The sequence below is a fragment of the Drosophila elegans genome, unplaced genomic scaffold (genome assembly GCF_018152505.1).
Source record: "Drosophila elegans isolate 14027-0461.03 unplaced genomic scaffold, ASM1815250v1 contig_149, whole genome shotgun sequence".
NCBI lineage: Eukaryota > Metazoa > Arthropoda > Insecta > Diptera > Drosophilidae > Drosophila > Drosophila elegans.
Window position 1 is genome coordinate 17,651,270 of NW_024545513.1, and position 17,527 is coordinate 17,668,796.

General features: G+C 36.4%; 2 protein-coding genes across 3 annotated transcripts in view; both read right to left on the reverse strand.

Annotated features, from left to right (window-relative positions):
- The window catches only part of LOC108144043 (innexin shaking-B), a 159,779-nt gene extending 149,477 nt beyond the window's left edge, over positions 1–10,302 (reverse strand). The window contains exons 1-3 of one of the 2 annotated variants that reach the window (XM_017268693.2): positions 10,258–10,302; positions 8,329–8,628; positions 852–1,433 (exon numbers count right to left, since the gene is read on the reverse strand). The gene's annotated coding sequence lies outside the window, so the exon portion shown is untranslated. Of the gene's footprint in view, positions 1–851; positions 1,434–8,328; positions 9,589–10,257 lie in introns of those variants that run through there. The other variant, XM_017268684.2, reaches the window with a different exon arrangement.
- A 4,204-nt stretch (positions 10,303–14,506) lies between these two features.
- On the reverse strand, positions 14,507–17,303 carry LOC108143817. Its single transcript, XM_017268351.2, has 2 exons — positions 17,040–17,303; positions 14,507–16,983 (listed from the first exon to the last, which is right to left on the reverse strand). Exons 1-2 carry the CDS (start codon positions 17,224–17,226, stop codon positions 14,588–14,590), a joined length of 2,583 nt encoding a protein of 860 aa, XP_017123840.1. The 5' UTR covers positions 17,227–17,303; the 3' UTR covers positions 14,507–14,587.
- Between the last annotated feature and the right edge of the window lie 224 nt (positions 17,304–17,527).

A 17,527-nucleotide genomic window follows, 5' to 3' on the forward strand; every position in this document is an offset into this window, starting at 1 on the left:
CTTGTTTCCTGAGCTGTCGCACATGTGCCACGAATTTTCAGCTACCAAATTGAGTTACGAAAGTGGAATGATGTTAATGAAGCGCCGGCTGCTCCTCGGTATGTGGCAAAATTTTTGATTTCTCACTTACTTATCCCAAAAAAAAATCTGTACGTTCTCTTTCCTATTTGGTACAAGCCAGCTAGCTTTTGAAATGTGCAACTGACAATCTTACTGATTTCGAACACTTTTCTAGGTTTGGGATTGAATTTAAAACATATCAAATAAATATTAAACTGCATAAATGGGTAACTTTCGATTTTTTTAAAATGTTAGGTTCTTTTATAGATTTATTTACTATTTTACTATTGTTCTTCAAATTGAATACCAACAGTATGCTTTATTTGCTCAAATCACAGTCTTTAGCAACTTTCCCAGGCATTTTTCACTTCTTCCACTCATTAGACGCCCATTAGTCAGCTTAATACTCACGATGATCTATGCCAATCTATTCCGAAAATCTTTTTTCGGAGGCCTTTTTCTGTTCAATCTACCGCACAGTTGCGACTCATTAAGAAATCATTTTTCACAAGGAGCCAAACAAACAAAACGGCCAGCAACAACAAATAAATAGAGACAATTTGAATGGGGAAACCGAGAAACGAAAAAAAAAAGAGCATTTGTCTAAGAATAGAAACTTCGGGGCACAGGCACTTGTTGAGAATAAAACGAGGGAGAGGCAAGATAGCGGGCAATGCCATGACCTCTCATACATTTTCCGGAAAATCTTCTCCCTGTTTCAGCATATCTTAAATTCCAGAAAATTACTACAAATAATGCCGCAGATCTTGGGGGAATTTCAGTTTATTTACCTTGATTTCTTTTCGGCTGCCTCTACGATTGATGATCCATTTATGTCGTTGGTCTTTTGGCTGTCGGGTTGAACATTATAATATATTAAATTATTTTATTGAAACGCGAACTAAACGGCGAATTTGAAAACGAATTTAATTATTCAGTATTATGGGTTATTGGTTCTGCGCGATGGAGCCACCACACACTATTTGCACTTTGATCTTTTTTGTTCACTTAATTCTTGCTTTTTTCCGTGTTTATTTGTTACTTTTGTTCATTACTTTAACTGGCCTTTGTTTTTGTGTAATTATTAAACGCTTGTTTTGTTTTGCTTTGTTAATAACTTAAATGCAATTTGTTCTAATTAATTTATATGATATGTTGAATTAATTGCATTTTACTTTCGTAATATATTTGGACTCTATTTCAGTCTATTTGAGCTTTGTTTACTATTATGTATTTAATTATCAATTAGTTTATTAAGAATAAAGTTATTTAAATTTGAATTTGAAAATATTTCAAATATAGAAGAGTTTCGTAATAATTCGAAAGTTTTTTTTTAGTTTCTCTAGGCTTTTGTCTTAAAAAAGGTCTTCGTGCTGAAATGAGAAAATGTGGAAGGTTATTGGTTAGTAATTCAGAGAGAATATGTTTCTTAATATTTTAAAAAAAGCATACATTAGTTAGTTTAATGAATTAAATAATCAAGTATTTTATATTATTTTTTGAAAAACGTTAAGCCTTGGCATATTCTATTAATTTCTTCTATTTATGTTTATCTTCCATTTTTTTTACTTAGCAAGTATGCTATCTATTACACAATTAAATTGTTTATTTTTTGAAATAGTCATTTGTTTTTCATCAAGTTGATAGGTGTTATTATGGGAACTTGATTTCATATTATTTTCTCATTTTTTTATATTGACCCAAAGACAAAGAGGGAGATGGCAGAATGCGAAAGAAAGGGAGCGCGCTAACATTGCCGTTTTCCATTGAATTATGCTGCAATAAATTTTACCTCATAAGCCAATAATGACGAAAACTTTTGTGTTGCACATTTCGTGCCATGAGTCTGGCCTACTCCTGCCCGCCTGGCTGCCTGCCTGCCACTCCCCCTTACCGCCTTACCGCCCACTATCCCCCTTTCATTCCCACTCATTTGCTCTTCCTTTGTGCCGCCTGCCTGCATAACAATGTCCTACATTTCCAACACGTACCATCGACAACAATAACAACAACAACTTTGGATGATATTTAACAAGCGGGCAAAGGGGCGTGGCACCCTACCACCGCCCACCGCCCCATTTTTCCCGTCCATCCGGCGTGCGAGCGAGATAGACAAATGCGAAAATTGCATACGAAACGTAACGAAAATGCAAAGCCCAAAGTTATTGAGACAGAAGAGTGGCGGAGAAGTGGAAAATCGGGCTTGTCAGACTTGTAGGTACACACATCTGTATAAACACATAAATATATACATATATGTAGATATGTATAAGCTATATGCATATGGGCACATCAGTGTACCAGTGCATATACCTATATGCATATGCGGGCCGTGATTAAAGCCAACTTAAAGCGAAAACTGCAAAAAGGCAAGCGAAGAGTTGGTAAGAGATAGTGCAAAAGGAGCGGCGTGGAAAAGAAAGAAATAGTTGCAGATTGAGACAGTTCACTGGGCGAAAAAATAAACCAAGTGAGATGCAAAAATTCTGATGGTCCTACTTAGATAATCTTTCTTTAGTTGTAAAAAGAATCAGTGGCATTTCAGTTTTGTAAGTTATCAAAAAATAAAACAAACATCTAGATTTTAAAACAATGATCTGTAAAAAATCAACAAATGAACAAACTTAAGTTAAATCTAGGGAATAATGATCACATTTAACAAAGATATGATATGCTGTGAGCTGGTCAATCATAAAATATAAACCCTGTTTTTATTCAAAAAATATTTATAAAACCCTAAGATTTCTCGGCGTGCCATTTGTTTTTTGTATTATTTCAAAGTAATAGTGTCCTCCGCTTAGTTTTAGTTTTTAAAGCCAATTTAAATAAATATTTTAAATGCTTGATTAAATTATTTCCCTTAAACTTTTCTTATTTTTCTCATTTTCGCAAAGTTTTTCCAGCTTTTTCACGTGTGGCGGCGTGCTATGCGAGGCGACTGCATAATGTATGCACACATCGCGCCTTCCACTGCCATTTTACCCATTCCCCGGCTTTTGATATACGGTGTAGTACAGTTAAGTAGTTACTACATACGATGGGGCCAGCACAAACATTTCCGGGCTGCTTTCGTTTTCAAGACAAAGCCAAAAGTCGAACTTCTTGTTGGCCAAAAGGGGTTGAGGCTTCATCGCCATCGTCGTCATCGCCAGCTTTTGAATCTCGGTCACGAGGCGGAGTTCAGGGGGTGGCTGTGACGAAGGAGAAGAACAACTCTGGGCGACATAAATTGGCGACGGTTCTATGTGTATGAAAAGGCATGCCATTAAATAAATATTGTGTAATGTGCCGTCTGTCCATGTCTCATGTCTTATGTCTCTTGGCTCACTGTGCGCCAAAACACCCCTCCTTCACTCTTTCGCCCGCTGGATCCCGAACTATGTATGTAATTAAATTTGGTGTTTTTCCTTGTCTGATTTAGTTAGTTTTACCAATTTGCATATGGGCACGGACAAGAGAAGCAACCCCATTTGCGCGACCCTTTCACGCGGTTTTTGGCCGGGCGAAATTTTTGGGGCTTTCCGTTTGGACTTTATGGAAGCCACTCACAGTAGTTAATGGAGATGAAATTCATTTTGGGAGTTTCGGTAGTCGAACTTCTTAAAGTGGAAATTGTAGCTTAAAGAATATGCCAGTTTTTTAACTCAAAATATGTATATTATTTCATAAATTATTCAGCATTTTAATAACACTCAATATTTTTCTTAGAAAAAGAAGCCAATATCTAATTTTATTTGTAAAAGGACAACAAAATCGGTAAAAGTTTGGTAAACTGTATAAATTTGTAAGCTTTGTAAATTTTGACCTTCACTGCTGCAAGTATCGACTAAAAAATAAATAAATTATTGCAATCAGGTAATAAACGTATAGAAAAAATAATAATATAAAAGATGTATAACTTTTAAGCTATACACGCGAAATCACTTTCTTATAGCAACAATATGCTGGTATACCTTGGTATTTCTATAACCATTTGCTTTCCTCTCCCTTAACGTATAAGTACATTGTGTATCCTATTTTTAGCCAGACAATTTCTCATCTTCATTCAAGCACTTTAACTAAGTTAGTGCATCGTTATGTACTCTTCTCTTTAGCCATCCATTTTTCCTCGCTATTCATCGTCATCACGAGGCACGCTTATTCACACTTATCGAAGCATACTTATGGGCGCAGGCGAAGCTTAAGTGCAACATTGCTGCTGTTGCCCTGCAGCACAGCAAAAAATGGTTAACTTTCAATCGAAGCTCGAAAAATAAATATTTGTATTGACTTGGTATGCTTGGTATGGCCCAGATAATTATAGATTTTAAAATTGAAAAGTTTTGGTTGAAAAAATCTTTAAATTGGTTGATAAAATATATTTGAAAATTACTTGGTAAAATTAGATCATTTGGAAAAATAGCCATTTTTTTTTAATAATGTATACAAATCTCATGATTAACACATTTATTAATAGTCCGTGAAATATATATATATATATATATATATATATATATATATATGTTCGACCCAAATAAATATATTGATGGACTGTCATTAAAGGCAGATCATTTTTTCGAGTGTACCCCAGCCGGTGTTGTTGTTTGGCGAGTGTAAAAATTGTGTGTTTGTGGGTTTTTGTTGTTTTTTGCGCGCTGCCTCATTGCATTTTCGTTTTTGGGGGCATTCGCTTGATTATGTATATTTACCCTAACACATTGAGTGACGATGGGCGGGGGGCGCGGGTAGTTGGCCTGTAATTGCTATTTACACTGGCGCAAGCACACAGATACTCACTCATACACACAAATACAAACGAAGATCCTGACACACATACACACACACAGGGACAATTATGTTTGTGTGTCTGATTTGATGGCGATAGCTGGCCAGGCCAGAAACCAAATCAAAGCCAACAGCAAACAAATAAATACAAACACAAAGGAAGACACACACACACACACACACACACAGGGAAACTCAGCCATATAGAGACAACTGGCTATGTGCATGTATGCAAAATTTTGCATTGGTTTAATGCGCGACCTAAAGGCCATTTAAACTAGGACAAATGAGGCCAGGCGCAGGACCCAAAACCCAAAACCCAGAACCCAGAACCCAAAACCAACAATCCAAAGCCCCAATCCGTAGCTGAAACTCAGACCAACAATGGAAGGATATGTCGAGACGACAATAAAGGAAGTCACTTTTGTTTTCAGTCCGCATTATTTGCCATTATGCAGTGTGCTCCTATATGGATTTTTTAGCAGGCTTAAAAATAAGAGAAACAAGATAGCGACAAATATGCGACACGTTCGTTGCACGTCCCTTTTTCCCTTATTATCCTGCCATCTCATTTTTTCGTCCTGCAATTTTGTTTCCTTTTTCCTGCTCGTAAATTGGGTCAGTCGAGGAGTGACAATAACTAAATGAAATCTATCACAAGCAGTCGACTTTTGGCTACCAAAAAATAGGAGTTTTCCCAAAAAAATACATTTAATGAACTGGGAACAACTATACTTAAAGAAGCGATTTAATTTAGTAATATTGTATGGACTTTATACAAAAACCATGGAAAATATATACCAAGGAATTCTAATTATATTAAGCTTTCAATACTATATATAACTTCGAAGGAGAAGAAAAAATGCCACAAAAAATTTGAAACTCATGTCTTTAAAAACTTATACGTACCTAATAGAAAATCCCAGACTTTACAAAACTATAAACATAAATAAATATTAAGCAAATATACCCCGTAATACCCTGTACCGGAAAATTGTGATTACGATTCCGACAATTTTTCTTCTGCTCGCCTGACCAATTGATGATGCTGGTACTGAGTAAATATATTTAATTTTAATTTATTTATAATATTATGCATCCATTTAGTTGCTCGGTTTTTTTTTATATATATATATTTTATTTTATTTGTACTACTGCCTTTGTTGTTCATTTCGTGTGTGACTGACTTTTTTTTTTGCCTTTTATGGCAATTTTCAGTTTATGGACATGATTTCCTCTGCAGTGCTGTTTCGGCTTATGGATATAAATAAAAATTTGCAAAAACAAAATTGAAATGAAATTTCATATGTCATTATATTGCACAATTATTCCAATTGTTTTTTTCCTTTCAACTTTGCTCGGCTTGTTTTTTTTTTACCATAACAACCTTTTCTTTTTTTGCTATTTCTGCATATTAAATACAAAAGCGCCAACATTTGCATTAATTTTTTGTAGCCATTTTGATGTGACTGTTTTTTTCTCCATTTTGATGATTTAATATGGCAAAGTGTGCGGAACCAATTTCGAAACATATATACATATACGTGGAAATGAAATACCCCTGATACAATAATTATTTCTGATGGAGGAAGCCAAGTGGCCATTTCTTTGCGAAATTGTGAATAATTTTACGATTGAGCATAAATGCATGTGACAGAATTGTTTTTAATATAAACGAATTGAATAAATAAAATGTGAAATCATGTTTTCAAATATAACAAAAAAAATATGTTTAAGGTTGAATTGACAATTACTTGGTTTTATGACGGGTTTTGTGCTGTGTTAAAATAACGAAATAAATAATAATGAAAAGTCATTCAAACATACTTTTGCTGTGACTTTACATTTAAAACGAATATGTTGAGAAGCTCATGGATACTTCTAAGTGTTCTGTTAAAATGATTTGTTTGATTATTTTTATGTGTTTGCCTTAGCATGTGTTTTTTTATATTAAAATTAATTTGTTAAATTAATTTGTTAAATTAATTTGTTAAATTAATTTGTTAAATAAATTTGTATTATATGTTCTCAAATGACTTCTTCGATCTACATCATTCGTAACACTGTGTTAAAGAAGAGCTTTTTTCTATTAAACAATACTTTGATTGGACGATATATTTTTTTGATATATATTTAGCTAAAAATTTTTTTTATAATTCCAAGAAGTATTTCTGCTTTAGTACCTTATTTGATGTCTTAAAAAAACAAAATTGAAAATTAGCTTTGATCAGCATAATAAATCTTTTAAGAATTTTCCCAACTTAATTCTTGAGAGGCATTTTAAAATTCCGCCACCAGAGATAAAAGAATTTGTCTTATTTGCAGTAAAAGTCTGAAAACTCGTATATCAAAGACCCAAAGCCCTCAAAAGTTAGCGTAAGAGCGATCTGGACTTTGGGAGAAACAAGAGGGAGATGGCAAAGCATTAAAATTATTAATAGACCGTTAGGAAAAGACCGTCGAGATCGCGAGATGTTTTTCCCGCTGCGGTTCGTTGGGCTCCCAATGAGCGATGGCCTGGCAAAGATGCCGAAAGACATGAACAAATCATCAAATCAACTCGGCATTTATTTAAGAAAATATTGTAACTTTTCCCCATTTCGCTCAGATGTGTTCTTGATTTTGTTTGTTTTTGTCTAGCGGCGGCAGCTGACTGCAGAGATTGTTTACAAACTTTCATGACTTATAAAAAAAAATAAGACATAAGGGAGATAGTTTTTAAAGCAGCATTTTAGTAAATGTTTGTATAGACAGAAAATATATTCTTTTAAGTAATTTCAATTCAAGAATATTTTTGGTCTTAACAAAAAATAAACCTATATTGCCTCTAATAATATTATATTATATTCTATGGAAACATGTAAATATAAATAAAGTCGATTAGGTTATACTATGATATGTACAAATTTAAAAATCGTTAAGTCATAAGATCGCAAAATTGTTAAGCTTTTAAATTGTATGAAAATACGATTATGTTGTTGAACAAACAACAAAAAATTGCCCCATAAAATCGTTTGGTTTATAATATCGGGCAGTAAACAAACCGGTGAAGCTAAAACCAAAGAAAAACTTGTATGATGAGCAATTGCTTTTTTTTTTAAGTATTATTTGCATATTTAATTATTCATTTCCTATTATTAAACAATAGATAAACAAATGGGGCGATGGAATTCCACTATTAGAATACTTTTGCCATGGTTAAGGGAATACTTTAGCCATGAGTACTATAGCCAAGACAGAAAAAATTACCGCAACATTAATATTTATTTATCTGAAATATTCTTTGATTTTGCCCGGTGAAATCTTTCAATCCATTCAGCGCTTATATATAAAAGCGGAAGTGTTTGGCCAAAAAATGGACCACAAATCAGCGGACTTAGCTCATAAAAAATCACAAGAAAAATACACAAACAAATTTCGGGTAAACACTGGGAGTGTTTCTTCTAATTTATTTTTTTTTATATGGAATATATGGAAGATATGAACATAGATAAAATCACACACCTTGAGCCACTCACTCAGCCTCAAAGGCAGCCACTTTGGCTGCCAAACATTTTGTCCGGTTTTCCAGCGATTTTCTCTGCGTATGCTGTGTTGATTTTTCCTTCGATTTTCACTGGTGTTCGAGGGATTTTACACTTGTCCAAAGTACTTTACCCTGTGACCGCTGTATATCTGGTTTTTCTATGCACACGCACTGCATATTGCCACTTAAGTAGACTTGCTATTCGCTTTGCTTTGCGGTTGGACTTTCATTTATTATTTGCGGCAAGCTCACAACACCGCACGTTGTTGTTCTCGCTGCTGTTTTGGGTTGTTGTTTATACATATTATGTGTTTCATATATTTTGTTTATTTTTTTTTTTTTGTATTTGTTGTATATAGAAAGAGAGCACGTTAAAAAAATTTGCAAAAAAAATAGCACGCTTGCACGCGTTTTGTTAATTCCAAAAAAATTAAGAAGAAGGTGCAACACAAACAATATTAAAATGGAGAGCCCCGCCAAACGCACGTGTGTGTGTGCGTGCGTGTTCGCTTGGGAGTGTGTGCGAGTGTGCGTATGTGCGTGCCAAGCACTAAGTGGGAATACTGCTCCAGCTTCCGTTTCCGCTTTGCACTGCACTTCCGTTCAGTTCCGTTCGTTCCGTTCCGTTCGGCGCTTCGATCTCGACACGACTCCACTTTTCTCCTCGACTTTTCTTCTTCTGTCTCAGTACTGCCCAGCCCGCAGTCGGCATCGCTGCTGCCGTCTACGTTGACAGCGGCAGCGACGGCGACTGCGGCGCCGACAGCGGGAGAGTCATCGTGGCCGCTACGGAGTGGAGTTGCAAGTTTTTGGAGAGTTTCGGTTCTCTCCAAACTGCAATGGCTTAAAACTAATGGGAATTTTTGAAATCTTGATTTATTTTGCGCTCAACATTTTTTCCGGCTTAAAGATACGGATATCTTCTGAAATGCTTTAAATACAACGTAAATAAAACAGTTTATAAAGAACATTTTCGAATAACTTTTGTAAAATTCGGAATTGAAAATTTTTGTTAAGCCGAGCACTTTGGGAATTATTTCTGCAGAAGCTTTTCTAAAACACTTAGTAATGATTAAGAACTCTAATCAAACATTTAATTGAGCATTGATTATTTATATAAAAAATAAAACACAAAGTAGTTTATGCATTAATTTTATTTTAGCCTCTTAACTTTTTCTGAAGTTAAGAGTAAAGTGAAGAAATATTTTTAAATTTCTTTGAAACATTTTATATTATTACGAATTAATAAATTTACTATTTTGTAAATTATTATTATTATAAAATAGATTGAAAGAGACTTTACATATTGTTCGTCAGCTACACTCTATTTAAGCTTTACTAGTATCAAAGTTCACAGTAAAAACGTAAAAACTATGCAAAACGATTAAAAGATTAATCCAAAGAAATTTGTTAAAACAAAAAAAAATATGATAAAAAAGTTAGACAAGTTTTTTTGGAAAGATTTTCCAACAACAACTGATCCTGAAAAAGCGTACACTTGTAAACAATTTTGATTAGCTTACAACCTTAAAGCAAAAAAACATCTCACAAATTTCCTAAGGAAAAACTATTTTTTTTTTAATTTAAAAAAATTGTTCGAATGACCTAAAATTATTCTAGCTAATTTTTGATTTAGCATATTGAGGAATCACTAAAATTGCCTGCGAAAATCCTCCGTGGAACTCGAAAATAACCTTATAAACTAGTTAATCCCGAATGAAGTTTTTAGAATCCTTTACACACACAAAAACACACAGACACACACACGCGGTGCAATAACGGTGTTTCGGCTGCCAAAAAAAAAGCCGCAAGAAGAAAGTTGTGGAGAATTTAGATGGATGTGGAAGTGGGGATATGTGGCAGGTGGAGAATGTGAGAATCTGAGAAGACAAAACCAAAACGCAGACCCGTGAACGTGTGCGAACACGCGGAAAAACAAATGCAAACTGTTTTTGCTGCAGGGAAATTCGGAAAAACGAAATTCAGCTGAAAAGCCGACGGCGTCGTCGACGTCGGCAGCGTAGCCGAAGTTCCACCCGAAGTTTTCCCGAAGTCTTCGGCAGACAGACAATTGCGGCAAGAGTGCGTGAGTGCGAGCGAGAGAGCAGGATGTTCGGCTGCGACCCGAACGAACACCATGAAACTTCGTGTCCCTCTGCCGACGTCGCTGCCGCGCTCTCTCCTGCCAGATAGAGCAGAGCTTTTCCGAAGAGAAGGCGGGAGAGAGAAAGTCGTGCTCCTGCTGCAGCTGCTTGTCTTGTTGTTGTCCGTTTGCTGCATTGCCATCAGTAATTGACAAATTGCCTACATTGAAGCGCTAATTTTTTACCAGTAAGAGTAAGACAACGAGCGAGAGGAAGTCGGGGATTAGAAAAAAGACAGAAAATAAAACAAATATATGTAAAAATAAACTTGATACCGAATAATGCATTTAAAAAACTTTAACTTTGCTCTACTTAAATTTAATAAAATCAATCAGCTTATTGTTTTGGAAAAACATTTTTTAACAGAAACAATAAGCAGAAGGGGGCAAAAAGCATCAGCAAATGAAAACCTTTATAAACAAATATTAAAAATGTGAGGCATTTGAAATGATGTATTAAGGTAAATTATACTTGATTAGAGCTGGCCAAAATCGAATCTCGGAGAAACAGTTTGGTAAACAAAAACCTAGAACCGACAACGCCAACATATATGGTAATTTGTGATTTTTAACCCTTTATTATTAAATATATTTATATCAGAAAAACTGCAAAAATGCTAGATGAAATACAAAAAAATGTTCCATTCATTTAAGTTTCCAAAATGTAAATAAAAATAATGTTATTTATGTTATTCTATTTGTTGGTGTGGGGCGGTACGCAAGCTAAGTCAGATCGTTTTTATGACAGCCCATAAGTTTAGTACAATTTGCAGTTTTTTCTGAAATCGTATAAAACTTTTGTTCAGCATTGTTTTACTTTTGGCAAGATGTTAAAATATACTCTTTTAATAATGAAATACAACATATGTATTATGTATGTATTAGTATATCTGATTTAAAAAAAACACTTTAAACCATTTATAAATTTTTTGTTATAAAAAAAGATTACCAAAAAGAAAAAAATATTACTTTTTAATAGTTTTACTATAAAACACATTAAAATGAATAAGCGTTTAAGTTTTATAACTATTTTATGCATTTTTTTGACTCATTTTCTAGGATGTTTTTGCTGGAAAAACACACTGAATGTCCTGGGCTCCTGAGAATATGCAACAGAAACAGGAAAAGCTGGTGGCAAACATTTCGGCCTTTAAAATGTTGGCCTAGTTAACATTTACCGCCTAACAGAGATCGCTCGCCGATGCAGCGCTGTTAACGCCGGCAGCGCAGTCGGCGTCGACGTCGACGCTGGCCGAAAAAAACACGTTTTTGTGTCTGTGCAGAAGGCATTCACACCAAAAAGTTTTCGCCGCTTTTCCGTCGCTTTTCGTGCTGCACGTGCTTTTCACGTTTTCCGAGCCGAGCATCCCCGCTCTGCTCTTTCCCACTCTTTCCCTCTCTGCTCCTCTCTCGCTCTTTGTGAGGTTTTTGGCCTAGCCGGTTTTTGTCTTTTTTGCGGTTAACAAAAATATTGCATATTTATGTGGGTTAATTCAATGAAAATCTGGCTTTCAATTGAACTAAATATTGAAAATATTTATAAATTTCTTTCCGCCTTTATGGCTTTTAAGTATATTTATTAATTTAAAACAAAACCTGGCAAAACATACAAGTTGTTTACCACAAAATCCGAAGAAATATATAAATGCATACGTAATATTGTAACCTAAAACAATTCCCTTCTTCCAAGCTATTTATTTTAACACTGATGTTTCACAACAAAATATGTATCCAAATATTATTAGGTCCGAGTTTATATTATTTAAGCTTTATTTTAAAAAATCACTCTAATATCCAATATCCATTCAATCAAAATGACTTAAGTTCAAAAAGCCTTAAAATACTATTCTCTTTTGTTAAGCTTTAATGCTTTTAAAATGTTTACAAACCAGCAGCACCGAACAAAAATTTAAAAAAATATCGTATAATTCCTATAACAAATTTGAAATTTGAAATTGGTTAAAAATGCACAACAAAATTGACGAGTGTTTTTCTCACACACACACAAATGCACGCTCACAAAAAACACACAAGGTTTTGCATTTGTTTTTGCTGTTTCTGCTTTATTTAGGTGATGCAATCGAATGCCGCATTCCACACACACACACACACACATGCACCTCTCTCACACACAAACACAAACATACACATAAAGACTCTAAAATATTTTTGTTGTTTACTGTTACGCGAAGTTTTCCACTTTTCTTTTTTTGTGTTGATTTTAGCACGAATTTTCGAGGTGAAAAGCGGCGCGTGTTAATGCACCACTTCCTGTTGGGCTACTGTACCGTTATTATTTTGTGTGGCATGCCGGCAAAAGAACGGCACTTCTTGCTCCCTCTCTCATTCGCTCTCTGGCTGCGGTTTTCCGACATTCCCGCTCTCGATTCGCTCAGCAGCGCCGCATTTTCGCCGACTTGCAATGTGGGGAAAACTGCAATGTGCAAAACTCCGGGCATGCGATTTGAAAATTGTGTCGTCAGCATGACACAATTTTCCAGAAAATGCGCCTGGAACGGAGCGGAGGGAAAAAGCCGAAAAGCAGAAAAGCAGAAACAAAAACGGGAGCAATGATATGGGGTTTCCTCGGGGAAATCGGGGGCAATCGGGGTTGAGCTTTGCAGCGGCGCATTACAAGTTTTTCGACTTCGGGAATCGGGATTCCTGAATCGGGATTCGGTTTTCGGTTTTCGTTTTGGCAAAAGGGGAGGGAGCTGGAGGGGGAGGAAGCTCTGCTTTTGTTGATGTAGGTCTGGATTTTCAGGACACGTGTCCCCGGTGTTCCTGCGTTGGGTGGCTCTGCGGTGGGTGGTTTCTATAGATTGACCGATTTTCGTTTTATCCAGAATTCGTCATAATTATTTTTCCACATTTTTCTAAAATTCAATTCAATTGTTCTTTTTTTTTGAGCAATTTAAATATTTAAATAAGGGCCCCCTTAATTGATATGTTTGTGTGTGTGTATGTGTGTGTGTGTGTGTGCCGCTGACTCTCTGTGTGTGTGTGTGTGTGTGTGTGTTTGCGAGTGCGCTCGTGTGTGTCGGTGTGTGTGCGTGTGAGTTCAATAGCATTTTGGGCTGGCAAATAAAAAATAAATAAAACCAGAAGCTTGCAGCTGCAGCAGTGAGAGAGAAAATGCCACGGTGAAAATGGGAGAATAACAACAAGAGCGAGACAGACAGCTTAACAGGCTGTTAATATTTGGTTAGATGTAAGTAAAAGCTTTTAACAGACAAAATAATGAGCAGGAATCGTTTTAATAGCCCTGCAAAGTGATCCTTCTCTCCCAAACGATCCGAAAAGCTCATCAGCAAATATATATTAATGGGTATTTACTTAACATTATTAGATAAAATCTAATATTATTGTTAGTCACTAAATTAAATTATTATTAACTTCTTTCATTTAATTTAAAAAGAACCTATTTAAATATTACTTAAAATATTCAAGCGATAATGCTTCCGCCATAAATAATTTCATTGGTTAAGCTTAAGCCGCCCAAAGTGGTAATGTCAATTTTAAAATAAAACCACTTGGCCAAGTCAACTTTGTTGTGATCTGCGTTCGAGGGTCGGCAGTACCGATAAGATAGTGAGTCGGAAACGATTTTGGCTTAGCCCTGCAGATCGTTAACCGAGTTATCGAATGTGTTGGCAACTGATAAGCATGAGTAAGCGAAATAAAATTGGTAATTGTTCGTCCCAGACAATAAAAAATACGATTGGTAAACACGAACGACAGAGGGTAGATTGGGAAATGGTTAATTACTGGTATTAGTAACTGATTATGCCTGAATATTTTGATGATATTCTAGCTATTAAATATTAATTTGTTTAGCACATTTATAGGCCATTATAGTGTGTATTTCAATGAAAATATCTACATAATTGTTAAACAAAGTAGTTACTAGTAAAATTTTGAGATGGCTAACTACAGATTTTAAAAACTGGCAATGCCTGACTGTATTGATGATTTTTAATCATTTAAATTAACAATTTTATTGGCTTGCCGAAAATGGGTATAAAATGTTACAAAATTATTCCCTTATTGGATTGAATCATTTTAAAAATACGTAATAAATAAGCATTCTCTTTTCAGTTAACACCTTTGCAGGGGATTGAATGACGGCAGGGCAAAATACCGGTATACTCCTTCACAGAGATCTCCAAGTAGAGCGGTTCCGTATGATCGTTGGTGAGGACGCGTAAGTCCTGATCGCATAGTCGCATATACTGCCTGCTGGATGGCATAAATTCCAGGCAATCGTGTGACTTGCGGAGTTCCCTCACCTTCATGATCGAACTCCTGGTGATGTCCAGTCGCCGGTTGATTATGGTCATCACCACATGAACGGGTTGCGGCAGATCCATGCTGACCATCCACAGGGCGACGGTATCCTTGTCCTCATCGTCCAGTCCCTCGAATCGCACCTTTTTTCCCTGACAGCAGCTCGAACGATTTCTGCAGATCATGACGAAGAGCGGCAGATGTCCGGAGTAGTGGGCAAAGGCTTCTGGCAAATGGATATTCTTGGTGGGCATAAATCTCTGCGCTGGCAGAGTGCATGGCTCATGCCGAATACCACCGTAGACAAGCACCGACATGCAGGTGTTCTTGCCCAGCCGAAATTCTTGTGGTCTGAAGATAATCAGCACTCGATCGCTCTCGAAAACCTCACGCAGTTCGACACCGGGTTCGTTCAAATGCTGGCTCACAAAGTGACTCAAGAGAGTGGCATTCATCACGGCCGGACAGTGGTGGTGATTTAAAGGACATCCGTACTTCACCGAATTCGTCAGCACGGGCTTGAACATCCTCCTCTGATCCCTAAAGTGCCGGCGATATTCCTGATCCGAGGTGAACTGCAGCAAACGCAATTGACCCATTCTCAACTCGATGTCCTGCACTCTTTCCGCGTGACTGAGTTTATCGAACTCGGTCATAAAGTACTGGGTCCGCTCGCCGGTCTCCTCAGATTCCTTAAAAAGTGGCAGACCAGCACAGCCAACATCCAATCGATCAATGGGCTGAAACTTAAGCTTATCGCCCTGACTATAAAGTCCACCCATTCGATGCCTTTCGGCCAAGTAGCCATTGCCAAAGCTAGTTTTTTTCCAGACTTCCGCAAATGTATCAGTGGAATGCAATGGAACTAGACCATCTGAACTACGCGACATCTTCAGGCACAATTTTTTGGGCTCACCTTTGGGCAGGGTCTTCGCGTGTTCATCGAATTCCTCTAGAGAAGAACTCTGAGGCCTTTTATTGAAGTCCTCACTGCCACTTCTATGACATCTTTTCGCACGTCTGGGTGATAATATTGTCAGCAACGTTTTAGAGTTTGTTTTGGAATCTTTGAATTTGAGAGCTTCATTAATTCTGCTATCATTTTGGGGATTCGATCGGTAAAGTTTACTTTCTCCCCTGCAAGGTATCCAACGAGGTGTTAAAGGCTCTTTTGATTGATCACTTTTGTTAAGTGTGACTTGCTTCTTAGAACCTTCGTTTTGCTCAAGGCATCTGCGAGTTTTCATAGAACCGCAGGCTTCCATTTCACAAGTTCTTCTGCAGTCAACGTTTTTTCCATTTTCCGGATTTGTACACTTCTTTTTAGCATTTTGATTGGAATGTCTTGCCTTTACCAACATTTTGCTTGGACTTTGAGCTGGGAATTTAACACACCTTCGTGTTGGTATAGAATTTCCAATTTGAGATTGTTCAGGTATTTTTTTAGAGCCTTGGGTTGTCGTTTGAACAATTGGATTTTGGCTTTGATTTTTTTCTGGTTCATGAGAGGAGCCAAGAGCAGATTTAAAATATGGTAAATTTTGAGAGGAATTTCTCTTGGGGGATCTGTTTGCCAAACTTTGATTGGGATACTCATCCTTAAATTGACTCTCAAGCTTATGCGAATACTGAGCTAGTTCAATTTTTGAAAAATTTATCGAGGGACTTACATCATCCTGTAAATCTTCTGGGTCACTTTTATGTTCAAATGGTAAATTTGAAATGGGCGGTTCAAAGTTAGTGTTTGGAGCATTTTCCGTTTCGGGTAAAGGAGACTCTCTAGAAAAATCTCTATTGAATAGAACTTCTTTAGGTTCACATTCCTGAAGATTACTCTGTGAATTTATTGATGAGTCCCGCTCTTCTGCGTCAGGTCGATAGCCGCCGAGAGTTCTAGCCTTCGATTCTTCCCTTCGCTGGCATTCCATGGAGAAAAGTTCCAAGGGAGTGAGGGGAATGTCCAAACGCTCGAAATGAAGACTGCGCCGGAATAAATCGACAAAGTCAATGCAAGGTCCAGAGGTGTCCTCCGAAGACTCTGAGATTTCCTCTTCGAACTGCGGATTTTGAAGGATCTCTCCGCCCACCTCCCGTTCTTCCTCAACTTGGTCAACTGGCGGAGGAGACGAAGGTGGAAGTTGAGCCTGGATTTGGTCCGCCAACTTTAAGTAGCCATTGGCTAGGTTACCCAGCACTACACTCACTAAATTAAATATCCAAAATATACTAATGTTACCCTATTAGATAGATAAGACATACGCTGCGTTAACTTCTTGGGACATTCCATTGACCCGTCGTCCTCATCCTCATCCGCATCCTGCACCTTGGCATCCGGATTCTTGTCCAATTGGTCTCGACCTCTTTGGACATAACTCCTTTCATTCGCAATCCGCTGTGTTGTCTGAGTGGCTGCCTTTAGCTCTAAATAGCAGGACTTTTTATCCATTGCTTTTGAAATAATTTATTGACGAAACTTGAAATTTGAACTGATTTTCACATAGATCTAGCAGACTTAATTGCTTGATATTTGAAGCGTCAACCAAAACCCATATGATTCAGATTTCTGTTTTAAAATTTTAAGACATTTTGAATTCTCAATAATATCACAACTGTTGAAATGAAATAAAAACACTTTACAAAAATTGTGTTCTCATTAATAGTTTTACTTATTATTTTTATAAACATATTTTAAAATAATTTTATGTTTTCATACTGATTGGAATTTATTTGATTAAAAATGTTATTTT

What these genes read in the sequence shown, in the direction of transcription:
- LOC108143817 (XM_017268351.2), bottom strand. Translation starts at nt 17,226, where the DNA reads ATGGATAAAAAGTCCTGCTATTTAGAGCTAAAGGCAGCCACTCAGACA. An exon ending in TCCCAAGAAGTTAACGCAGC is followed by an intron (nt 16,984 to 17,039) that starts GTATGTCTTATC and finishes TATTTAATTTAG; the next exon opens with TGAGTGTAGTGCTGGGTAAC.